Source organism: Falco peregrinus, chromosome 14 (assembly GCF_023634155.1).
Source record: "Falco peregrinus isolate bFalPer1 chromosome 14, bFalPer1.pri, whole genome shotgun sequence".
NCBI classification, from domain to species: domain Eukaryota; kingdom Metazoa; phylum Chordata; class Aves; order Falconiformes; family Falconidae; genus Falco; species Falco peregrinus.
Genome location: NC_073734.1, coordinates 3,642,524 through 3,668,991, shown reverse-complemented (window position 1 = coordinate 3,668,991; position 26,468 = coordinate 3,642,524). Strand labels below are relative to the sequence as shown.

Here is a 26,468-nt window from a genome sequence, read left to right as displayed (position 1 = left end):
TTCTGTTCATTTTGTAATATTTGTACTTGTCCCTTTTAAAATGTATATTCTGTGAAACAATTTATACCTTGGATTCTGGTTTGTTTTGGGTGCTTTTGTGCTGCGTGCGGCAGTGCCAGAAATGGGAACTGACATGCGGCTTCTCAAAATGCAGTTTTTTCTTTCTGCCTGAGGTCTTGATCCAACACATATATTGGAAACAGCTCATTCTTACTGTGAGTGTGCACCAGATGGGGACGGACACACACACAAATAAATCCAGTTTCTTCTCTCTAAGTGAAAAGGGAAAAGAAATCCATTTGGGATTTGTGCATAATGCTGGTTTTGTCTTGGAAATAGAGGAGAGTTTTATTTTATTCCTCTCTTCTGTTTTTGTGTATTGTGTGGTTGGTCTCCAACAGAGCAGAGACAATGTAAGGTATGCTTCGAGCACCGAGGCATGAATCTTTCCAGCACATTGGTCTCTGGCTTCGGGATCTGCTAAATAGAGGGGACTCGTGTTCTGGTGTCCGATGCCCTTCAGCAGTTCTTGAATGGCAACAAAAAGGGAAGCGATACACTGTAGGTTGTTGGTTTTCTTCTCTTTTTCATGAAACTACTCTGTTCCCTGGAGGGTCATGTAGAAGAATGTCTTAGATGTGAAATTACAGTCTGCCTTTTTAAAGACGAAGGCCAAGGAACTGCGTAGTCACTGGGAAGGGAGAGCACTGCTGGCGCTGCATTACTCCCTCTACTCCTCCAGTGGGCCCAGGCCCCTCGCTGCTGGCAGTGGCATCTCCTATTTCAGCCCGTGGTGTTTTAGCAGAGGTGCAACAGAAGTCCCTGTAGAGGTCTGTCTTCCCGCAGGACTTTTTTTCACTGCCATCGATTGTTTTCTCTCTTGCGGTGAGTTATCTGGCCAGGGTAGCCTGAAGTTCGCCATAGCTGAAGCGGCATTTGGCTATCCTACTGCAAGCTGTGTTTGTCCCTCGTCCTGCCCTGGCTGCTTTGGTGGTCTAGTTTCTGTTTAATCTGCCCTAAGAAGAGTTTAGTAGAGGAGTATAAATCTGGCTTTTCCTTGGTTCAGTAGGAAAGACATGGGAAATGCTCTTTAGCTACATTTGAAAGGATAAAGGTGACAGGCCATGCAGTCATTCATTAACATAGGTCTTAAACTTGGAAATGGGTTGGTCAATATAAGTTTATGGAAAACAGATCTTATCAGTTCGAAATGATACTTTTATATTCCAGATTAGTCGCAAGTACGCTGATGTGCTGCTGATACACTGATGTGCTGCTGAGGCTTCTGTAAGGCATTTGAGTTGGTGCTGCAAGGTATATTGCCTGATTTAACAAAACCAATACAAAAATCCACAAGGACAAACTGAAAACAGAAAGATTTGATTTACCCATGCAAGGGCAATAGCTGGTGAACGTGTTTCAGATTCACCCCAAAGAACAATCTGTGCTGGTTTAAGACTTAGCAGTGACCTAGAAGGAGACAGATGCTCCATGGAAAACCTGGCACTGTCACTGCAGTGGATGAATGCTGTGACTATGCCTTTGGCTGGTAAAAATCCAGAGAAATGCCATGTAAGTGATTAAAAGCTTGGAAACTGTTATTTATGGTGAGAGACTTGGGCCCAACCTAGCTTATCAAAGGGAGGGTTACAAAACTAGTAGCATGGAGGTGCTTGCACATCGAATAGAAACTGTCAAAGGGCTTTTTGATTTGGAGGACAGTGGTCTAAAAAAGAGCGCCAGTTAGAGCCAGAGCAGTTCAAACTGGAAATAGGTGCCTTTTCACATTTATCACCACGTCATGAACAATGCACGCAGTTTAGTGAGGCTTATAGTGGATTCTCTATCAATGGAAATTTTTGGAGCTGGAAGGCACGTGGTGGCTAGAGCATCATCTTACCGAGCCGGGTTAGTTCAGGGAGGTGTCGGGCCCTCTACAAAAGTCAGCTGGCTTGATTCCAGGAGCATCAGCTTAGCTCAAGGAACAGGGCTTGGTGTATTGATGCCTGGTGTGATGGTGGAAATGTGTCTGTTTTCTCTGTAGGCATCACTTTTATCTGGATTTTGACATACTTTCTTTTTATTTATTTATTTTTAAATACCGTTTTCCTGGTGCTGTATGTTCAGTTGCATGTTGGCTGCTCTAAATAACTTCGCCATCGTCAGAGCTTGTCCCTTTGCTGTTTACCTTTGGGAAAACAGCCTGTCAATTCTCATTTGTTACAGAGCTTTTTTGTAGTTGCTGCTGTTTCTTTTTAACCAATTAACTGCCGGGGGAAGAGCTTCACTCTTGTTCCAGGGCTGCTTAGAGCTCTTAAGAGCCTCATCTGATGCCTCGTGGAAGCCCAAGTAGTCTCTGCTGAACAGCTGTCCCTTTTCTGCGTGAGGGCTGGCTCCCTCAAAGATCTCTATCAAGATGCTTGAGGTGCATGTACAGAAGCCGCATCGAGGGCTTCCCGCTCCTCCGTTACAAGCTTGGGACAGCGTCAATGCACCCAGCATCGGCATCAGTTTTACTGGTCTGTCATCCTGCAGCTCCTTCCCGCAGCAATGCCCGTGGGAGCTGGGGCTGGTCTGAAGGACAGCCGGTATGCGATGGAGGCAGCTGGTGTGAGCCTGGAGCTCTCCTGGTGCTGAGCTCCCCTGCCCAGGGCTTCCTCCAGTGAGGTGGTGGGGGCCGGCCTGCCTCTCCTCATTCCTTTCTTCTTCTGGCTTGCTGAATGATGGGTCCCACAGGTGTGAAACTGCTCAGGCAACAAAGGAGGTATTAACAATGTTTGTTTACCCGTTTTATTTGAGGTTTAAAAAAGACAATTCAAATTCTTTGTCTTTAAAGCTGAACTTCTCACACAGTGAACATTTGTTGCCAGGTCCCCCACACAATGCAGGCACTGTCTCAGCTTTTACCCTGTGAGAAAACTGTCTCGGTGAAACTAAAGCTGGGTGTGAGTGCTTTGCTTCCTTCAGGTGCTTTGGGGAAGGTGTTGAGTGAAGAACTGTAAACACGAGCATGGAGGCAGCTTCCATGGTGACTGTAACCGTATGATGGCTGCCTCGGGAACACCAGCAGAACTGTGCTGGTCTCTTCTGCCTCTCCACTAGCCCAAATTCCTTGACAAAGCAGAACATAACTGTCAATTGGGTTGTTGGTTTGCGGAGGATGGGTAGAAGAGCTGGGTGCCTTCCTGGTTTTGATGAAATTGGGTGATAAAGGGAAGGAGTAGGGCAGAAACGAGATGCAGAGTGTTCTGTGGTGCTTCTGGGAGCCTTGGCTGCTGCCCCAGGGCGGGATGCAGGCTGGGGGGCCCTTGGGTGATGCTCTGTTCTGAGCCAGGAGTCCCCCTGAAATGCCCTTTCTTGTACCTGGAGACCCTCTGCCCAGCAGGATGTGCTCGGTTGTGTATTTGCCGTGTTCAGTAAAGGTGTACAACAAGCAAGTGCACGATTGTGTCTTTCAACAGGTACAAAATGTTTAGTGACTCTGTCCCCCCAAGCCCGCTGCCTGACTGCTGGCTTGGGTGGTGCCTGTTCTACGGGGCTTCAATATCCCGCGTTTGTTCTGTTTTACAAACCTGACAAGCTCCCATCACCTGTATTTGTGGCACAGGATCTCTACTGCACCGCAATGGGAATTATAATGAGACAAAAGGATTTAGGGGGGTGGCGTTCAGCAGCTGCTTGCTGTTTCCCAGAACAATCCTCACATTCCACTGGGGTCTACGTGGGGGAAACGGGTATCAACGATGCGGCGGCAGCATGAGGCGGCCAAAGCGGGAAGCTGAGTTTTGAGAATTGCTCTGTGTAGATGTAGTGCAGTTTGAGCAGGAAAATTTTGGTCATGATAATCGTTCTGCTTAAAACTAAATATTAGTTAAAGCTCTGAAAGTGGTGAGCGATGGCAGGCACAGGACTCGTCTTCCTGCCAGTAGAGGAAGAATCTTTCAGTTGGCATCGGTTAAAGCTGAGCCGGTGCCACAGATGATCTGCAGAGCAGTGTAACCAAGCAATACAATTGTTCTTGCCTGTGTCAGGAAAGCAGCAGTTCGTGGATAAGCACCCTGCAAGCAACGCAACTCATTTTTGGGGGGTGAATGGGGTTTTCTACAGGATTCAGTCCATAGTGATCTAAGCATGGATCGTTATTAAGCATTATGCAATCATTCTCCTGTTCCCCAATTGCTTATTTGTAATGAAGATCTCCGTGACCAGCTGATGTATTTACGTTGCGAAGTGCCGTCTTGCTTTTCCAGTTTTGAGAACATCTGCCCTCAAATCCATGGTTGCTGATGCAGTACGATATTTCGCACTGTAACTGTAATGGGACTTTTAATAGCTGCAGCAGGGGAGCTGTGAGGGCTCCCTACGTAATCCTGATAAATTCCAGTTACTTCTTAGGAAGCGCAATGAGCAAGTGGCAAAGAAGCTATGGAAGCAAGTTTTGTCAGATGCTAAGCTGTAAGGCGTGTGCCCGTGACGGCAGTGCCGTCTCTGGCCTTCTGGACGAGCGCTGGCAGCGGAGCATTGCCTTGTGCCTCCAGGCAGGAGCACAGACCCTTCACCGCAAGAAGAGGGTTGTTTTCAATGGAAAGATGAAATGGAGACCACAAAATACATCTCTTACTTACGTATATACTTATAAAAGAATATAGCATCCCACTCCCACAGCTGCAAGCAGAATCTGGCTCTTAAAAATTTGCCTGATTGTGGCTCTCACAGTAGCTGCGGCAGCCGCAGGGAAGTGGGACCTGGCCAGATCATCCCAGGAGGGAGCAAGAGATCAGCAAGGCAGGTAACTGGCAGCTGGTGACTGGGTAAAAGGGCAAGAAAAAGCCAGTGGGAACGGTCTGCTTTGGCCCTGGATTTTAGCTGAAATAATGTAGGGAGGGTAGAAAGACCGTTAACTGAGCTGGAAGGGGGTGGGTGGGGAGGGGGCACCTTGTTAGTGCTGGATAATGCACGAAACCCACTGTACATCCCTCGCGATGGTCCTGGGTATTTATTAAACTTGTTCTGTGGTCTGGGAAGCAGGTGCTGGGACATCCTTGGTGTGTGTGTGTAGGAAAGGAAAAACCGATTCGCAATATGAAGGAAGGTTGTGAATTGTTTTCTTGGCAAGCGCTATTTTACTGTAAACTTTATTTATCTTTGATCTAAAGATATTGGATCAAAAATTCACAGAAATAAAGAGAAAGCTTCTGAACTACTTCTGAATCTGCTTCCAAGTACCACGGGGTCAATACTGAGCACAGTCTTGCTTCTTCAAGCACCGAGGACAATTTGCAGCATGTCTGAGGCAGAGATAAGAAAAAAATTAGGGGAGTCCGAATGCTGTGGTGCCCCTTGGCAGTCCCCCATCTCAGCCTTGGCTCTGCGTTCAGTTGGACGCCTCACTTTGCTGGTGACGGGAGCACTGAGATCAGGGAGAGGGAGGAGTGTCACCCCAGCGCCTGTGACTGAGGAGGGGGTGACACGATGATGGGCGTGTTGGTCCGTCTGCACCATCCTGTCTTGGTGTCTTCCTAATGAAGCAGCTATTTCTTACATTCTAATTGCTCCTGATCAATAAATCTCCAACTAGCACTGTATTTATTTTCTGCTCCAAAGATTATTTTTACATTAAGGAGTATTTTTTGATACTTCCTTGAAAGGAGCATCAGCCGGGGGAAGCAAGCACTTTAAAACCCCACAAAGGCTGTGTCCATTCCAGCTCTGTCCCCAGCAGCTGCTGCCACACCGGGTGTCAGGGCCAGAGCTGCCTCTGCCATTAACAGTGCCGTTCCCCCCCTCTCTTCATACTCATGGGCAGGATCTTATTTCCGTTCTCTACTGATCTGAAGCATATTTAGCATAAATACCATCCGGTGCTGGTTTCCAAGCTGTAGCCAGAGCTCCAGAGAGGAGAAGAATTCACATCGGCTGGCTTTGTTTCCAGCCCAAACGGGGCATTGGGGCAGGGAGAAAGAGGAGAGAAAACACAAGTGCGATTCGTGTTCTCGGAGAGGGGCAGGATCATTCTTGCTGCCCAACAGGATGGGCACTGTGGAGATCCCAGACGCTACCAGCACAGCAGCAGCAGCTACACAACTGTGAAAGACTCACGCCACAGCAGAGACAGGTCACCCTGCGGCTGAAGGCTGTTTCAATACTTGAAACAGTTGCAGGTGGCACGAGAACGTTCTCCTTAGGGTCCAGACCCAAGCCAAGTGCCTCTGCCCAACTGAGATGAGCTGCATCCGTGTCTGCAGCCAGCTTCTGCTGCCCAGTGGTGCTGCAGCCACCAAGGAGTTATCCTGGGCTTCCCGAGGCAGGCATGCCTCAGCAGGATGCAGAGGGGTGGGAATGCCACTGGCAGGCAGAGCTCTGGAGTGGCCGTGCCTCCCCAGGACTAACGCACACCTGAAACCGGGGGAAGTGTCCCTGGAATTGGCCAAAGTCACAAGAGCAAAGAGCGAGCTGTGACCACCTCTCGCAGCTGCTCCCATGAGAGCGCGCAGGTCCCACCCGGCTGTGCCAGAAGGCAGTTGGCTTCTGGAGGGCTTTTGGCTGTGAAAAGCTTGGCAGAGTCCTGGGGAGGGCAGAGCACAAATGACAACACAGAATGAGCGTAAAAGTGTAGAACAAAGGATGACACGCTTGGAGACGATGTCCTTGGGCACGCTGAGAGCCACGTGCTGTTGCTGGAGAGGGGGAAGCGATGGGCAAAGGCCAGATTTGAAGAAAGAATAGATGATCTGCTCTTCAGGAGGAGTCCCACATAGTTAGTCTTTTTAATGACTAAATACAGTTAGTCCAGGGTGCAGCGTGGAGCAGTGCCTAGCAGTGGGACTCGGGGAGATAACCGTACTGAGACAGGTCAGCAAAACACAAGTACAAGGGTTGTTGGAGTCCAATTGGAGCCATAAACTCCTCCTGTGGACCCCAGCATCTGAGAAAGCCGTGTGGAGCACGCAGCAGAGGTGCTGCCAGGGAAGGTGGGACTGTATCTCCTTATCTTACAGTTTTGAAATCCAGCTTGAGTTACAAGAGATGTTGAAGGGGGCAGAGAAGTAAAAAGATGAGGCGTGGGAGGGTGAACAGAAAGACTTCGCCAGCCAGAGTGTAGCAGGATGTTCAGGACACAGCACGTGTCCAGCATTGACACACTGACCTGGGATGCAGATTTATGTGACGGCAGTAAAAGATGCCATGAAGTAGCCCATTAATTGTGCCATGTCTCAGATTGCCAGCGGATAGTAGTGGGAAGGACTTACAGGGTTTTTTTTTATTTATGTTTCTACTTCTTCTGGACATGCACTTTCATGGAATCACCGAGGACTTTTTAGGCTGCCTGGAGAAGCCCAGCACCGAACAGTTGCTGGTACCTATCACCCAGGGAAAGAAAAGCTGCTTACACTTCCCAAGACAGAGAAAATTTTCGTGTGACCAGGATGAACCTGATAAAGCAAGGCAAGAGAGAGAGGTTTGCCTTTACCACCGAATCTCAGTCAGGACCTTAGACTCCAGCGTCCCTTGACTTGCCCAAGATCTGGGTGAGGTTTAAGCTACAAGAGCGACTACAGTGTTCAATCAACTCTTTCCCCTGGGTGTTCTCACCAGCCCCAGGTCACACACTTCACATCACACTGTATTGCTGTGTTGACAGCAAATGAAACCTGCCTTGTATTCCCTGTCTTTGGAATTTGAAAATTTTGGGAAAATTTGGGGACAGCATAGGAGGGATCCATACCAGCTACTCGTGAGGGTGGCTGAAGATCACCCAGTGTCCAGCACAGCCCAGCTGTGTGGTACCAAACCCCAAAAATCAGTGTGGGACTGAGTCCTCTGGCCCCATGGCTGGTGCTGGCTTCTAGGCCTTGATCACAAATAAAACTGGAAGCTGGAGAGGCTTATGTGCTGAAGGAGGTTGTAGATGAATGACCACTGAGCTTGTTGTGCATTTTTCTTTATGATTTTTGAACATTTTGTGCCTTTCGCTTTGGATAAACATCCAACTTCAATGCCAGCTCTAGGCAGGTTTGCTGGGGAATTCTCTGTACGAGCTCTGCAGATCCTTTTCCAGCGTCAGTTTGGCTGATGGGCAAAAAAACCTTTAATGTTCCGAAAGGGCAAACTCCAGCTGGTGCCTGTGGTGGAAACAGCAAGCAGGATCTGAACTGTGGAAGTTACACAAACAGTGGAAGTTGAAATAACACGGTAAAGGAAATCTGCGCCCCATTCAGGAGCAGGAGGGATTGCAGCTGGGGGTGGTATGCAGCTGGGTTTTTCCAGTCTCTGCAGCAGGGACTTAGAAAATGGGCTCCGCTGGGGATTCTGCCCCTGGATTCCGGGGTCAGGGAACTGCCGATTCCCAAAGCCTGGGACAGGCTCCTGGGGCGGAATCCTCATCTGTGTCTGCTCTTTTTCATGCATTTTTCCCTGGAGCATGCGCTGCTGGCTGCAGCTCAGCAGGCAGAGGGGGACCCTTGTCTGGCTCCGGCCAGGGATCTGAATGAGCTGAGGAGCAGCATCCTGTGGCCAGGGACGTGGCCGAGATGACACCTCCATCAGTTTGGTCCCGCTCACGTCTGTGAAATGCAGCGACATCATGTTCTGGATGTGTATTGATTTTGCAATTATAATATATGGAATAAATGTTCCTAAAATACACAAAAATCCTAACCAATTAACTGCCAGACGCTGGAACAGGAGACTTCCCATTAAAAGCTATGTGTTCTGTGTAATTAAGGTATTTTCTCTTTTTATAATGAAGTTCCTCTCCCTGCATATGCAGTTGGATAGAAGCAGGTGTGAGGGGGAAGGAGTCTAAACCAGGATCATGGGGACAAATTAGCAGGTGCATGTGTAATATTGCTAACCCCATTTGCAATTTCGAAGCCTATGTAGGTGTTTTATTTTCTAACTGTGTTAGAAAGACTGTCGGAAAATAATTAGGCTCTGTCAACAGTTCCCCTATTCCCAGATTACTGCTTCCTGACTCATTAGAGCTGCTGAGGTTGGCAGGAAACTTGTTTTACAGTAATTTCTGTTAGCAGTGTCCCTGGAGAAGAGACAACACCGAGCGTGTGACACCGGCATTGACTTCATCCTCGTGATGGAGGCACAGGGCGGCTGGGAGCTGTCAGGATCGCCACGTGGCAGTTGCTGCTGGCATGAGATGCCGGCATCTCCATATCCCAGTGCTGGAGATGGGGAACAGGGCAGCTGGGGGTCCCCGGCTCGGCAAGGTTCAGTTTTAAGGAGCAGGGGCTGGTAAGCGTGATTTGCTGGTTTCCTGAATATTTGGCTGGTTCATGAGGGCTTTAAAAAGAGAAAACAGAGGGACCACTTAACCCCCATTAAAGAAATGGGTCTTCCCATTCAATCCCAGGAATAAAGCCACAGCTGCATCCCCGTCATTGCCTCCGACAGCGAGAGCACCAACTGCGGTGAGGGAACACAAGCTGGCTGTGTCAGGAGGCACCAACTCTCCTGCGGCAGGGCAAGCATCTGGCCTGGGCTCGGCTTGGGCTTCACGGCTGTCCGAGCACGTCCTGGGGCAGGAGTTTGTCCCACACAGCTCTCTGTGCCTTATTTCCCCCATCCCATGAGTACTGAGGTCATTGGGCAAAGCTCAGTATTCAAGCTGTAATAATACGAAGGCAGCTGTGTAGTCGATGCTGTTAGAGGGTATTTCTAAAGCTGCAGTGTTTACCCTTTTGTGTTTATATTTAATTGTAGAAAATATGTGTCAGTTCCTACAACACAACTCAGTAACTTTTTTCCTCTTAAAAAATGTATCTATTTTATATTTAGATCAGCTTAACACTGCGTAAGGGGTATTGTTACCACTAGAATACTCAATGTATTGGGCTTTTCCCTTGTGTTTCATGAAATATTTCTGAAAGGACTTTTCAAAGGCCGTGATCAGTGGGCTAACAGAAGAGGACAACACAGAAGAAAGGTTAGTGCTGATGAACAGCAACACAAATTGTTTGTACAGAACAGGATCAGAATGCCATTCACTGATCCCAAACACTGGCGCCCTGGAAGTGACGTGCAACTCCGTAGCAAAGGGTCACAAGCTTAAAGACTGGTGAGATTTTCTATGATAAATTATTGCCCTGTTAGCTGGAACCAGCAAAGGAGGAAACAAAGTACCTGGGACTAGTCCATATATACAAGTTTTGTGTCATTATTGTCCTTTCATTTATGCTCATTCTCTTCCTCCCAGGTGTTCATGGAGAGTCACTCACTGGGATACATTAAATAAAAGAGTATTTGTCTTCCACTTATGAACTAGGCTCTGATTTCCCTTGTAGTCACCTCCTGTAGCTGCTCCAGCTGGAATTAAGCTTTTGTGACAATAACCACACACAAAACATCCCAGACAAAGGTTTCCTAGAGCCCTAGAGTCTGGAATACCTCATTCTCCACTGGTGTGGGAGATGGATAAATCTCCATTGCCACATCCCACTCAGGCCATCTAACAAACCCCCTGCTACAGCCACCTTGGGAGCTCCAGTTGTTTCCTCCTTTGCTGGTTCCAACTAACAGGGCAATAATTTATCATAGAAAATCTCACCAGGGATTAGGAGAAAATCTCACCAGGAGGCTGGGGATTAGGAGAGTCTCTAGTCATCATAGGGCAGAACGGTGGGACCCCGTTGGTGGGAGCACAGGAGAGCAAACCGAAAGGCACAGCAACGTATTTAATACCAGAGTTAACAACGGGTTATTTGTGAAAGGAGGATTGACCCTAAAGACCTCCAAGGTCTTCTGCAGCGCTGGACTCTGCCCCTCTGCAGCCAGGGAAGGCAGAGCCTGGGCCAGGGCTGGCACCGGCTGCCGGGCACTGAGCTCCTGTGCCGGGAGAGCAGCAAGCCTGGGGTGGACGGGTCCTGTAGAGCACTGGGCAGAGCAGATTTGCCATGTCTTTTGAACACCTTAGCACAATACTTCAGGCCATCTTCATCAATCAAGCAAAAGAAGGCGTTGCTTGGTCTGAATATTAGCAGGGTACGTCCTCTGTCTGTAACAGACAGTTCTTGTTCTTGGGTGCTAAGGAGGTGAGAGTCGGTCCAGTAAAAACAAGTTTATCTTGCTTCAGTTGAAAGCTTTATTAATTGAACCAATCTTTTAAAGATACTTGGAAATTGGGAACAACTACTGAGGGGCTTATGATATTTAGCAAAAGGATTTTTTTCTACCTGCTCCTCACTTGCAGGCTGTAAGGAGTAAGCTCTCAGCTTGCACAGTGCTGTCACCTGTAACACAGCAGCACGGAAACATCATCCGCATTATTCAGGCTCCCCATCCTTCAGCTGTAACTACACAGAGTTCACTGTGGAAGGGACAAAGCTGGGACAAGCGTGCTTGACTTCTAGCCACCAATTTACTAATAACATCCCAACGTAAATTTCTAATGATTTTCCACGTACTGCACCATCACGTTCTAATGCTCAGCTTGCCTGGGCGGTGCTAGCAGGGGTGCAGAGTTAGGGAGTAATTTACTGCCTGAAGAAACAGCAGGTTCATGGGTCCTGCTTGCATAAAGGTAATTGTGCTCGGGGACGGGGAGTTCCATGGCATTGCTCCAAGGTCCTTTTCATCCCTCTGGAAAGGCCACCCCAGTTCCCTCTGCGGTGCCTGGCCCTCCTGTGGGGAGCTGAGGCAGCCGTGTCCCTGCCTGTGCTACAGCTCATCCAGGGCACTTCACACAGAGACACTTCTCCGGGGTTTGGAGATCCCCTGCTTGTCCCCTGGCCGAGCAGCAGGTCCTTGCCACCAGCCCCTTCTCCCATCCCGGTGGTGTCTGTGATCCCACTGGGTCACAGCCTCTGTGAAGGATGTGGGAGATTTTTGTTGTGCAAGAACAGCTGCATGAACCGGACTGGTGACTCCTTGGCACTGCTTGTCCAAGTTAAATGTTTTGACCCTTCTGTCTGTCATCCTCACTAAAAATTAACTCCCTACAGAATGGAACCATTGCCAAGAAAACCTTTGTGTCACCAGCCGGTGGCTGGAGAAGAGCCCAGCAGCGCTGCAGAAGCAGTGGTGCTGCAATCCTGCCTGGCCTGGGCGAGCAGGGCCGGGTGCCGGAGGCCTTTCAGCCCTTGCCGTGGCCTCCCTGGTGGGGGGGAACCATCACAAATTGCATAGCTTTTCTCGAGCTTTTCTGCTGGCTCTGGGGTGTCTGAGCATCCCCACAAAGCTGGACTTCAGCCTGGGCACTGCAGATCCCAGCGGGGGCACGTCCCGCCGGCTCCCGTGCTGCTGCACCCATGCGGGGAATTTGGCCCCGAGATAACATCCTGTTCCTGCAAGAAGCCAGGCAGGATCTGCTGACTTGGCAGCCAGGACCCACCAGAGGCACGGAGAGCAGCAGCCCCCTCTCCGTACCAGCATCTTCTGCACCCAGAGCTGCTTCCCCTCCGCAGCTGCAGCGCTCAGCCAGCAATGCTGTGTGGGTGGCATATCCCAGTAGGAATGCTCCTGAGTCGGGCATGTTTTCCAGACTGCTTCACCAGGAGTACCACAGCTCAGCACATCATCTAGCGGGAGGGCTGATTCCCATGTGCATCGCCCTGTGGCCAGCACAAAACCTGCCTGGGAAAGGAGCAGCGTGGCCAGCGATGAATTCCTTTGCCCCCAAAGGCAGTGGAGCTACCTGCTCCATCCCTGATTGCTTTGTCTCTCATTGCTCCCCTTGCAGGAGTAAGATCTCTTTTTCTACTCTGCCACAGACCATCTGTTAGTAGCACCTTCTCAGAAAGCCTTTGTTTCCCTTATTACTGAGAAAGAAGGTGATTATAACATAGTCTTACATTTTTTCCCCTGGATGCTTCCCAAATGGTTTACTTTTGTTGTGCCAGGGTAGAATTAGCTCGCTCTCTTCTCAAGGGAAAGGCATTCCTCCCTCTCCGGGGAGGGCAGGCACAGAGGAATCCACCTTCACTCCCAGGGCTGGTAGGTACGTGCTTGCCAAAGTGGGGGACTTTCCCTTCAGTGCTTCTGAATATGACTACTCGGCAGCTTTCCTCGCCCCCCCTCTAAACTTCCCACCATAAAAAGAATTGCCACTTGTTCAGTAAATTTATCAGCTAATCCTTTTAATTCCACAGTCATATAATCCGTGCCTGCCAATTCACACAGTGCTGTGTACGTTCAGCTCTCCTCTCTCCTGCATACTGACAGCTCTACAAGGCCCCTGTGCAGTTCAGCTCAATAATACCTTTAGACTCACGCTTTGAAATTATTACTTGGATTTGTAGCTGGTTTCAGTAGACCTTATTTCAGTCTCTTAGCATTGCTGCGTTTGGCACATTGCTTTGCTTATTCTATAAGCTTATTACATAAGAATATTTGCATATTCTTAGGTAGCTTAACCGTGCAGGTGGGCTGTGGTCCTGCAGTCACGCTGAGCTGAGCTGGGTGTCCGTGGGCTGTCCTGAGCGAGTCACCTCTCCCATGCACAACCCGCCTTGTGCTGGTACTAGCTCTGAGCAGGATGGGGTCTAGCTGCAAAACCAATCCTGCTGCAAAATAATCTCACCAAAAAAAATAAAAAATTGTTAGCTTTAGACAGACTACTTTATTGACACCACTCACTGCGGGACTGACAGAGCTGTAGTGCCAGGCATGGGAGGCCACGAAGTATGTGGTTTAGGGCACAGCTACTCTTCCCACGGTGCCTTCCAGCAACATTGAGTTACAGCGACAGTCTCCTAGTCACCGCTGCCAGCGATGCTGGCTGTCACTGGGCTGCCTCTGCCCCACAACCAGCCTCTGCGCTCACTGCATCACCTTCAGCATCCACCTGGGCATTTTGCTGAGGGCCCTCCATGCACACACTTGTTGGAAAACCAGTGGAACCAGCGCAAATGGCATGAGGATGTGGCTGGGCCAGGACAGGGCTGCAGGCTCTGGCAGGAAAAGCATTCTGAGCTGCAGCAGTGGGTGGTGTGAGCAGCAGCACTCCTCCCTTACAGCTGTAGTAACCATGAAACCGGCTCAGCTGCAGTACCCGGCAGGCTGAACTCAAGTCAGCTCTGCTCCGTGGCTCACGAGGGGTGGTGGTAGTACAGCTGTTCAGCTGCTAGGAGCAAAACTGGTCACATCGCACAAGGAGATGTGCTGGAAAACACACCAGTGCTCCTTGCAGCACAGCCTCCACCTCCGTGATATGAACTGCGCCTGGCTGCTGCGGGAGGACACCCAGGGACAATAACTGGGGCTTCAGTTTTAGCTTGACTTGGTGAGGTAAAGCCCAAGATTTGGCACGGGAGGGACAGAGTGCCGCTTTCAACCCATGTAGAAAAGCAGCGCTGGCATCTCCTGGCAGAGCTCATTCACACGCTGCTGTTTCAACAGGCAGCGGTGATCCTTGCAGCTTTGCTGCCTGCTCTTCGCAGCTATATCTTATTTCCTGTGCATGGGAACAAACTGGTGTCTTTTCAGGACAACAAACAAGTGGCAGCAACTGATAACAGTCAAACACAGTGTGCAAGTGCCCTGGGTGATACACAATGCTTACTGTGTGTGTGACCCTCCACTAAGGACCCCCAACTTACCCACACCAGCTGTCCCTCCCCCTTTCCAAAGCTGCATGCTGCCCACCCCAGCTTCCCACAGCCACCAAGCAGGAGCTGTGCTCGTTCTCAGGGTGTCAGCCACTTTTGGAGAATGCCTGTACCATCTCTTCAGCCCTATGGACAGCTCAGATCACATACAGCTTCTCAGCAGCTAGAAGACCATGAAACTGCCCATGAAATGCCTTCAGCTGTAATTCCACATCTGCCTCATGTTGCTCTCTTTTGCTCCACTAACAAAAGGGGTTTTTTTTGCTCTGGCAACATTTCCAGAATCAGCTTGTCGAAGGACTGCTATCTGGATGCTCCTCATCTCCTTTCAGTGAGGGATTTTTTTTGCCAAAGTCAGTCGCACAGAATTCGGCAGTAGCACACCACCACCCTCTACTACTCCTTGCTGTAGCTTAAGAAACTGCAGACAGCTGAGTTGCCACAAGGAAATGTTACCTGTTGGCTGAACAATAGCACAGTGATTACAGCAAAACCCTTTGGAAGATTTTTAACTCGGGAGGATACTCGTGCCTGGCCTGAAGCAAATGAACAATGTCCTCACATGATGCCATCTGCCTGCTCTACTTGGCACAGAAGCTACGAGAGCAGAGGAAAAGGCTTGCGCAAGCTCCGGGCACAGGCAGCGGAGAAACTTGCTTGGCGCTTCTGAAAGGCAAGGAGCACAACAGCTCTCCTGGCAGTGGCAGACAGCCGGGGATGTGTCCAGGACGCCTTGCCTGCCCATTCTGAGCAAAATGCATGAGTGCCGCTCTTGTTCTGCATGGCAGCACACAGGTGGCCAGAACTGTGCCCAGGGGTGATTGTCCTTCCTGTGAAGGAAGAAAAAACACCTGGCTTTGTCTGTGCTTCAGCCTCAGAAATGCTCTGTAGGCATGATAATAATAACACGCTTAATTATGACTGTAATTTTTTTCACTGTATTGGTGAACACTGCTGAGCACCCTGAAACAGCACCAGAATTACGGTGTACCATGAAAAATGCTCCCCAGGGAATGGGATGGCCACATCCAGGCTGTAACTGCCCAGGGAGGCATCCTGCAGACCTTCGTCCTCCTCAGGCAGGTGGCTGGTCACGAGGCCCGGCCCCGGTGTGACGGCCTCTGCACAGTGGGACACGTTCCCCACTCCCAGGGCACACACTGGCTGCCTTTAGCAGGCGGCAAGGTGACTGCTTAAGGAAAACATGGAAAAAACGCCTTGCTGGGCAAACCCTTACACACAAAGCATAAGTTGGTGCAAAACTGTAATAGGCGAATCCAGGAGAGCGGCATAAATAAGAGATACCATAGGGTAGGTGGTGACAGAAAAGATTGTGAGATTCTAGATACAAATGAGCGCTTAGACAGTGCTGAAATCCATAGACGTACTCCATGGTTCGAGCGCCGTGCCCTCTCAAAGCACCACAAATGACAGTGAAGTCAGGCAGAGGAGGGAAAAAGCCAGCACAGCTCCAGGGGATTAAAGCAGTATGTCTGGGATGAAAGAGATATCCAACTTCAAATAAAGCCAAATGTGTTAGCACACAGTTGCCATCATTCTTCTGCGGGGCTGTGAAACTGGGACACCACGTGCATGCCATGCTGGCTCCACAGGCATCATGTCGGCGCCCCGCTTGTGCGGGTAGCACAGCGGAATGAAACCCCAACGCTCCAAGCACCAAAGCAACAGTGCCATGAGTGAAGGAGCATGGTTAGATGTGTGGTGAAGACACTGGGGAGGCTGCCCCATGGCAGCCAACTGACTGGCAGGCATCTGGCAGTGGATTATGTTCAAGGAAACCCTCCCATGCGCTGTGGTCCTGGCTGGGGGGGTGCAGAGTTTCTGGAAGCTGCCAAGGGAATCTGGAGTGATTTCACCGGGATCAGAGAGCAGAGTGGCACAGGAGCCAGCTGCGGGAGGGACAGGAGCCAACTTTTTGGTGACACAGTACCTGCAGGGAAACCCGACCCTGTGCCGAGCCGGAGGAACGTATCAGCTGTTCACAGCTACTTCCTCCTCCATTTTTCACAGCTTAAGCATTTGCCTGGCACCTCCATCCACTCACACAGCAAGCCCTCTGGCTTTCCGACCCTTCCCCATTTCCAAAGTATGTTTTCATCACCTTGGAAAAGTAATTTTCTATCAGTGTGAGTAACCTTTCCTTAACTCTTCCCCCTTCTTAGTCACAGAAGGGGGGTCCCCAGCTCCTCTTGCCTCCTGAGCCGTTCAGTATCGCGTCCCCACGCCACCCATACGTGGGGCGCCTGCTCTCCCAGAGCGTCCCTTGATTAAAACATGCCGCTGCCACCCTTCCCACACTCTCACTTTGCCTGCTCAGAAATACCCGCTCCTTCATCTAGGGCAACACGGATCAACGGGGGCCAATGTAAACCGACAGCCCAGGCGGCGGGCCCTTGGGCAGCAGGGCACCGGGGCCAGGCCGCAGCGGCGGGAGCGGCCAGGCCCGCTGCCCCCAGCCCCCGCCGGGCCCCTCCCCGCGGCCGCGCTGTGGGGACAGCCCGAGGGGCCTCGAAACCCCCGGCCCGGCCCCCCCGAACCGCCCGTCGCCTCACGCCCACGGCCGCCCCACTCCCCTCAGGGCCCCCCCCCCGCCCCCTTCTAGACGCTTCCGCGCCCCCCCGCCGCCGCGGCGGCGCTTCCGGCGCGGCCCCCGCCCTCCCGCATGCGCGCTGTGGCGCCGGCGGCGGCAGCGCAGGCGCGCGCGGCCCGCCCGGGGCTGTTCCAGGCCGCGTCTCCCCGCCCGCCGGGGCGCATGCGCGGGCCGGCGGCGCCGGAGTTCCTTGTGCGCGCCCCCTCCCCGGCGGCCGCGCAGGCGCAGAGCGGTAACGGAGGGGGCGGTCGGGCGCGTTCCGTTGGCAGCAGCCGGTTCCTGTCAGCGGCGGCGGGTGGCGGTGCCCGGTCCCGACGGCGAGCGGAGCCCCCGGCCTGGCCCGACCCGGTCCGATTCGCGGCCCCGACGTGCGGAGCGCCGCGCTCCCCGCCTGCCGGTGTCTCCCCTCCCCAGCCCGGGGCGGCGGAGGCAGCAGCCCCCCCCTCCCGGCCCGGCCCCCTCCTCCCGCCGCCCCCCTCGCCCCTGCCGGGCCGCGGAGCTGCGATGCCCTCGGACTTCATCTCTCTGCTCAGCGCCGACCTCGACCTCGAGTCCCCCAAGTCCCTCTACTCCAAGGGTGAGTGTGGCACCGGGCCGGGAGGCGGGGCCGCGGGGGGGCCGCCGTGCCCGCGCCGTTAACCATCGCTAACGGCCGGCTCTGCCGCCCGGGCCCGCGCGTCGGGCCGCCCCCCCCCTTCCCCCTCATCCTCCCGGGGCCGCCGGGGAGCTTCACGGGCCCCGAGCGTATCCCCCCCGCCCCCCCCCCCCCCCCCCCCCCCCGCCGGCCTGCGGGCCGCGCCGGGATGCTCGGCCGCTGGCGCCCCGCCGTGAGGGGCCCCGCCGCCCGCTCTGGGGCTGAGCCCGGCTCCCCCGGCCGCATTCCTGGCCCGGCCGCCGCGGCCTCAAGAATGTGTCCCGACAGGTTCCTGCGCCCGGGGCCCGGCGGCGGCCCCCGCGGGAGCGGCACTGCGGCGGGGGGGCTCCCCCCTTCCGCCCGCCGGTGCGGGGCCGGGAATGCGGCCGCGGCCCCGCGGGTCGCCCTGTTTACTTCACGGTTCGGCCGCGCATCTGCAGGGATGGGGGCCGAGCGCCGGTGCCGTCCGCGGGGGGCGGCCGCTTGGGCCGGCAGGCGGGAGCGCGGAGTAACGGGGCGCCCGGCATCTCCCGGGAGCGGCTCGTCGGGTTCCTCGGAGAAGGGTTTCGGGGGGGACGGAGGGGACGTGAACGTCCCGGTTTGGGTTAGAAAGTGGCAAAAAAACGGAAAAGTGGGGTGCCGCTTGGCCGCGGGGCGGTGGGTCGGTGGGTCCCGGTACCGGGGGGGAGGCGGGAGGTCGGCATCGCTGGGAGCCAGCCCCGGCCCGGGGGTCGAGGGGGGGAGCGGGGGTGACGCGGCATCACCGGGACGTGGCGAGCGGGGCCGGGAGGGAATGCAGGGAATGTGGAAAGTAAACGAACCGGGCGGCTATTTTCATAATATCTGAAATTCAGTTTTGACAAGTGCCCGCTAAGGCGGGTGCGAGCATCGGGAGGAGCGTCCCGCGCTGCAGGAGTCCCTGACCCCTCTCCTGCTCCAGAGACTTACGGAGTCGCTACCGGTAGTTCGTGGAACGGGTCTGCCCGCAGCGCAGCTGGCAGGGGGAGCTGGCTGGGGGGCTGTGACAAAAGAAATGGAAAGCCATTTATTACCCTGAAGGGAAGGTAGCTCATCAGGGTGTAATGCTGTGACAGGAAAGATTACATTTTTTTGGAATTTTGGGAACCAGTTTTAATACACTCATTAACTCTCGAGTTGTGTGTCCTAAGCGGTGAAGCTATAAGAAGTGGAAAGGCTTTAATGAATCAAAGCACATCTTTAAAGCGCTCAAACTGCTCTATGCCATCGCCTTGCTGTTTATAGATGTTAAAATTATCACCAGCGTATAATAGTTTGTAAATTTTTGTTATAGATTTTACTACAGAGGTTTAAGGCTCCCCTGTTATCTAACCCATATGTATTCTAGATGGCTTCAGCTTAGTGAGGACAGTAGAAGGGAAAGAGTATTTTGAGAACAGGGCACTCCAGTTAAAAACCACAGGTGATAAAACCCCATCAAAGTTATAATTTATTGTACTGGAAATTTGAAAAGTGTGCACTGTTAGAGTAAATTTGTAAAACATCTAAAATAAAAAGGTTCTGTATAAGTTGCAAAATTTCTTCAAGGGCTCGTGCTTAATTGAACAGAACTTTTGAACTCGCCTATCTTGCTGTGAATTCTGAGGTTTTTTATCTTTAATGAAATGGTTGAGTGTTTCAGGTAGGAAAAGGATCTCAAATTGATTAATCAAGGGTGTATTTTTTTTCTTTCGGTGGTGTTGATGTGGCTTCAGAGCTATAAAAAATATAGAGAAGGATGTTTGATGCTTCAGAGTGGTCATAGTGAGTGAGCTGCTTGATGCAAATGAGATGGCATATGATAGAGGTGTATAAAGCAGTGAATGGTTCTAAAGAGGTTGGAGCGAGGTTTGCTTTTCATATTGTGTCACAATAAAAGATCAAGGAAATGTTGAGTTGAAATGTAATTCTAATTTAAATTAAGATTTAGAACAAATGAATATTCTTTTCCAGAATGAATAATGAAGTGATCCTCTATGCTGTGAGGTGCGCAGGTACAATTTTTAGTTGGATTTAGGAAAAGGTATTAGTGGTTATCTGATTCATCAGAATACACTTCAGTGTGCCTTTTTTTTTTTTTCCTAGATAGATACAGATAAACTTATCCTGTGGACAAATGCTCTGGATCAGAGCATGAATACAACTGATGAGATAAAGGGAAAGGTCTGAACACAGTCAGAAAGCCACAAATACGCATTTGCAATGAGGGTGTGTTAGGAGCATGTAGCCTCTCATAACTGCTCTCCTTTTAGAAGCGCAGTTACCCTGCAGTTTGGAATCCAACTCACAGATTGAATTGGGGCCAGTAACTTTTCCTCTGAATTGCATTCCTGCGTGTGCATCGGGATGGTTGCGGTTTAATGATACCGGTCTTGTAACTTTGTTGATGATGATCACTGTGATGTTTCGGAAATAGATTATGAAGGTGAGAGAAGCTGTAAAATTGGGGTGGTCTCGGGAGTAACTGGGGCTTTCTAACGGACAAATTTGAGTTTATTGAAATTACAGTGGAAGAGTCTAGTGGATTGATTGAAATACACTCGCCTGCTCTTAAAAGTGAAGTTATATTTGCAAACTCGGTGAATCAAGCTGTAGCTTATGCTAGTGCAATTTTTTATGGTATAGTCTGGCCCATTCTCTGGCTTGCATGAGCATTTCAGTTAAGCTATTTGTTTTCATATTTCCTTTGAAAATGTTAAGCAAAACTTCCAAAAGCACACAAACCGAAGGTGAAATGGCAGTATGGACAAAGGGAGAGTTGTTAATTTAAAATCTGATCTGATAATTTGTTTGAGTTACTCTTCATTTATGCGTAGCTTGGGAAAGAGAGTATTTTTCTTTGAGTATGTAAATACTTTACCTTGCAGTTTTTACTCTTGGAAGTGTGATGTCATGAGCAGTTTCAGCCAGTATGAATTCCCATTTGCTGGGTTAAAGCCGTCTTGTCCCCTCTTTTCCTTGCTGCTCTGCTCATGCCAACACTTACGTGGCCATGCAGTGAACTGGATTGATCATGTTAAAATTAACTCAGCTTCTCCCTTATTCCTTCTCACCCTGCCCCCCAACAACAAAAAGGAAAAAGGGAAGAGAAATGTTGATTTTTAACTAGGTGAGTATCCTGGTCATGTTTGCTGTGGGTCTTCGTGAATGGCTTGTGCTGACTCAAGGAAAGGACATGTGAAAACGCGCAGTGGGAAGGGTGGGACTATTTCTTCCAGCAGCAGTGCCAGCTTATATTGGCTTAAAAGGATAGTGAAGCTGTACTTCAGCTGCAGGCCTCTGGAATAGGATTGGTTATGGCTGTTAAAAAAAAAAAAAAAAAAAGTGTTGATTCCAAGGCCTGTTTCTGAAGCTCGTCCCACAGGTCCTGAGGAACTGAGCTGCGCTAAGGACTAAAACCTGTCTTTTTCTGTAGGATTGATATTAAAAAAAGGCATACGTTTTGCAGCCGTTGCAGAAGGATGGTATCTCCTAACAGGAGGATAATAGAGATACAAAAAAATGTATGCATTTTTGAATGCTGAAAATGTTGAGAATGTAATAGGTTTAATTCCCATCTTTACATAACGTACTGTCCTTTTTGAGATAAAACAGCCCAAATGTGCATACAAATTAGTAATGTAGTAGAAAAATCAACTGGAGCGTAAAACCTAAAACCTTGAGGCTAGTTGTTGCATGGTTGAATATCATATGTAACATTCAAATATAGCAAAGTCAACTATTCATTGTCAACAGGCAGAGGGGAAAAACTGTGATTAAAGCAGTTCATCAAATGTCAGGTACTAAATCTGAATTGATTAAATGTGTGATTAATTTAGCTAATCATTCATTCTGAACAATTACAAAGTAATATGTGTGTACTAATAAAGTTGCATTTTTGCACTGCGGCAAGTACAATCAGAACTTTTATTCACCCCCTGGCCCCGGTTTTGCTTTATGTAGCTGAGGAACTGTAATACTATGAGACTTTTTGGAACTGGAAGCAACAAGAAAAATGTTAGTAGTCTCCTAAATAGCTCTTTTGCCCTAAAAATGTCATATAGTCAAAACTCAATTTTCCTCCATGCTTAAGTGTTAAATGGTGGTAATCTACTTGCATTTACTGAGACTTGTTGATACAATACATGGTTTTTGGTGATCTCCCTCTGCTGCCCCCCAAACTTTTTTTCATTCCATGATCTAAGGGATAACTCTAGTTAGACAGTGACTGAATTATCAAAGAGGGATGGAACAGATGCTTTATAAAAATAGTAAGAGCCTGCTTTTAATTTAGAACGTTAGAACTAGTACTAGCAGTTTGTAGGAATAGAAATAATACTTGGTTCTTTTTGTAATGATTCTTAGCTCTGCTTTTTGTTGCTCATAGAGGGTGCTGTGCTGGACAAGCAGTGCTGAGTGTTACTGAGGTATGGATTGCATACATCCGTCTGCTGCAGCTCTTCCAGCTGCCCCCGGGACAGTCTGACTTAAGTCAACTGAAATGGATTCTACCAAAGTTCCTTAAATTCTGTGTCAGCCTTGTAAATGACTGTTTCTACTTTCAATCTTACTAGTTGATTTGCTTTAAAAATAAAACCATGGAATATGTTGCTGCAAGATGATTATGTGTGGTGCTGGGGGTAGGGGGGAGGATTTTGAATTCACAGCTTTCCACATGCTAATTTGAATATTCCAGTGACATATATGTTTAAACAGACCCTTTTCCCTGCTGTCTGTTCTCATCCATGCCCTGCTCTCTGAATTGTGCCAGCACAGTTGTTTTTTGTGGTTGCAAGATGAATGGGATTGGGAAACCAATCTAGAATGAGTATATTTTACTTTTATTAGGATTTTCTAACATTGTTCTGCTCCCCGGTCTTGTTGCAGCTGCACAAGTAGTGGTGTCAAGACAAGAAAGGGGGTGTCAAGGATTGGGATTAAATGGTGGGGGATGCAGCAGATGAGGTAGAACTGCTAAATGGCTCTGCCACAGAAAGAAATGCTCCTCACGTTGTGCCCTGTGTTGCATTTGCTGTGCCTGTGCTCGTGTGCCGAGTCCAGGAAAGCCAGGCTTCCTGCCTGGGCTGGTTTCTTGGGGGTTGGTGAGGGAACCTGTTTCTGGAGGTCGGGAAGCCGGGCAGGATGTGTGGATGGCGGGGTGGGAGACTGTTCCTGCCTTAGGTTCTCCAATGCTTGCCTGTTTGCATCAGAGCATAAATGTGTGGTGTGGATCACAGAGTAGGGGAAATTAAGAGGAATTAAATAAGCTTTTTCTTTAGTTCCAAAGCGAGTTGGATTTTTTCGCTGTCAGTTTTACTCGATTTGGATACTTTATGTAGTTCTATGAAAGTTGTAGATATTTTTCTGTTAGAGACTCTCCATACGTTGTCGAATTCTCTTGTCCCATTTAAATTTAGATAGTCAAAGAAATCGTAATTGGAGAGAATATATTTCAGTCCCATGGAAGGATTTGAAAATTGCAGCGAGGAGCTTGAATTTGACTTGATTTAGCGAGATCTCAGCATAAGCATTACGGGTGTTGATGTAGCATGTTTGCAGCGATCTGTTCCACGAGCAAATGGGCTCTCATGCTTTCCCAGCCAGGACTGCTGTTGAAGCCTGCAGGCCATGAATATGTGGTTCCCTGTGGTCGCATGTGTTGGCTTCAGACCTCTTCCACTTGCAAAGGCAAATGTGTATGTTATGTTGTCTTTCAATTCAGCAATGTTGGAGGGTTCTCAGGGACCTAGAGGTTGGAAAACTGTTTGAAAGTTATTGTGTGGGCATTTCTGATTGTGATTATGATTTAGAGGAAGACGCTCCTTCCCAATACTTTATTTCTGCCCACCTTAGTATGTCTTTTATTTTTTTGGCTCATCATATTCTTCTTTGATGTGAGGTTATGCCATTTGGCATCTCTTATACTTTGTTTTGTTCTGGAAGGTTCTTTGTGCAGTTTTGACACATACTGTAATAGCTGAGAATCTTTAGAATATGAAAATATTAGGAGTCGAGTACTTGTGCTTCAGTTAGTTCAGGATCTGCATATTTGAAATCTGTTACAGCTGCTCATAAGGTGAATCCATAGGATACTGCTGTTCAGTATAGTCAAGAAGTAGAAACCAGATTGTACATTAAGATTTTTCAATTTTTGTAAAGTGTCTGATATTTTTTTTATAAGTTTTCAACAGCAGAGTTACCTTTTGGGGTCTGCTAACTAAAAATTATTGTCAACTTGGAGCTGTGATCTGATTTTTTTTCAGTGGTACACAGATTACTTAGTTTCATGTGGGAATGTATTTCTTTTGAGTTAGAGAAAATGAAAGAGAAGTATTGCTTTCTTTTGTACAAAAAGGCAACGGCCTGAACTATTTTTGGAGTTTAAGTACGCTGGTAAACCCTAGCAGGAATTGATGAGTGGCCGAAGTACAGGTAAAGTAAGGTATGTGGTTGTGTCTCTGCAGTTTATCATGTTTGTTATCATTTATGTAAAGAGTAAACTGATGAGGTTGAATATTCAGACAAGTTTTGGCTTTCTCATCAGCAAGTACAGCAATTATTTTAGGAACTGACTGAAATGAACTCTCAGCTCTAACTTTGAACTGTGTTGTAATAGCAGATTCTAATGGGCACATAGTAAAATCTTAAGTAACTGCTGTTTCCAAAAGTATGCAGTGCTTTAGCAGTGTTTGAAGTGTAAATGCTCAACAATCAGTTACATTATGTTATTGACTCGGTATAGTTCCGTGTGATCTGTGTGGTGAATATCACTGCACCAGTCTAAGAGGAATGTTTTCACTATTTACATAAATAGGCTCAGAAAAATCGTTCCCCAATTCCCCTTGATTACTTGTCCTTCCAGTAGTTGCAAAGGTTTTACAGTTGCTTTGTAAATCATTAGAAAGAATTTTGGGTCACCTTACAAAGTTTATAAGATAATGCAATATCCTAAGGTAATTCAAAGTTGTGATACTGAAAGCAGATTTGAGTTGCGGTAAAGTTCAGGCTGTCTGGCAAACGAAAAGATGGATAACAGTTCCTATTAATGTCCAGGCAAGATGAAGCATATAGAAAAGAAAGAGGTTTGAAGATAGTAATAAGAAGTTTTCAAATGTTGGAGTTCTGCTCCCGTTCAGAAAAACTGACATTACCAGCCAGTTGTTTCAGTCTCTCATTGTCTAGAGGCCTGATTTTTCCCCCCCTTTTTTTGTATGGATTCACTCAGCAGAAGAATCTGTAAGTTTTGATAGTAGCACTACAGAGTGATTGGAAAACAATAAGCTGCAGAGTTCAGTAGCTTCTATTAACTATGACAGTTTCTGTTTTCTTGTGCATAGGGGAACGTGACCTACTAATGTGACTATTTACGAAGCAGCTTGCAGGACCACTGTCAGTTAAGTGGGGCAGGAAGGTGCGAGTTGTGACTGTCTGCCTCTGTTAAAATTATGTTTCTCTTCCTTCCATGTCTCTCCTTGGAGAGTGTTGATGGCAACAGTGCCATCGGAGCTGCAGGCTGTAGCAAAGCTCATGCCAAGCAGCCCTGCACATCTATACGTTTGAGTAACATGAGTACCACTATTAATATGTTTCATCATTCGCATGTTGTGAGTGCCCCTTCATATGTATGCATGCATATGCTTAACTGGGCTGTAACAGGACTATCTAGAATCTTATTCAATTCTTTTTTGACTCTTAATTAGTTTTCGGATTCAGCAAGAAATTCCACAGTCCAGTTGTGTGATAAAGAAATATTTCTTGTCTTCCGTTTAAAGTTTACTCTCTTTTCAGTTTAGTGTCAGGAATGAGGAGATCTCTTAGTCTTTAAAATATCTGAGTATGTTTTTGTTTCTTGGTGGGGGCAGAAAGGTGGCTTAGCTTGGAATATATGTTCCTATTAAAGCAGACTTACTGAGGAACTTATAATTACAGTTCCTAATAGTCCTGGTTATATCTTGTAAGTAAATGCGACGGACCACAGGAATGTGATTGAGGTTAAACTTCTGAAAACAACCAGATATCCCAGTTGTGCAGGGGCTGGGAGAGGAGAGCAGGGTGATTACTGCTGGAGGCAGTGCCAGCTTTTAGTCACACAGCTGCTGAGGTTGGCCGGGTCCTCTTGAGATCATCTAATCCACCCCCCACCCCCTGCTCAAGCTGCACCAGCTAGAGCAGTTTTCCTGGGACTGTGTCCAGTTGGGTTTTGACTGTCTTCATGGATGCAGACTCCTCAAGCTCTCTGGGCAAGCCATGCCTCTGTTTGGCTACCTTCATGGTTAAGGTAATTAAGATGGAGTTTAATGTGTTTCAGTTGGTGCCCGTTGCCTCTTGTCCTGTCACTGGGCTCTGCTGAAAAGAGCCTCTCACTCCCTCCCATCAGGTGTTTCTACACATGGATAAGATCCCTCTGAGCCTGTTCTTGTCCAGGCTGAACAGTCCCAGCTCTCTCAGCCTCTCCCTGGTGTGAAAGATGCCCTTCATCTTTGGGGCCCTAAATGCATCTCTGTGAATTCTGAACAGCTTTTACTGTTGTTGGGCCGTCTGTGAAATCAGTAGTGTTACGTTGCAGTCCTTTTCTTACTGGGGCATGAAGGCAGGTTTTTCCTCTTGAATATACCAGTTTATTTTCCTTTGCACTGAGATTTTGTAGCTTATTGGTTTTGCTGAGGGG

The 26,468-nt window shown here is 49.0% G+C and overlaps 1 protein-coding gene across 4 annotated transcripts in view; it reads left to right on the top strand.

Moving 5' to 3' along the window:
• Nucleotides 1-17,381: 17,381 nt before the first annotated feature.
• Nucleotides 17,382-26,468, top strand: part of NFAT5 (nuclear factor of activated T cells 5) — a 75,779-nt gene continuing 66,692 nt past the window's right edge. For 2 of the 4 annotated variants that reach the window (XM_055818722.1, XM_055818721.1), the window contains exon 1: nucleotides 17,382-17,746. In XM_055818722.1, the coding sequence (XP_055674697.1) occupies nucleotides 17,674-17,746 (73 nt within the window). In that variant the 5' untranslated portion in view covers nucleotides 17,382-17,673. The remainder of the gene's footprint in view (nucleotides 17,747-26,468) is intronic. The other 2 variants (XM_055818719.1, XM_055818718.1) reach the window with 1 other exon arrangement.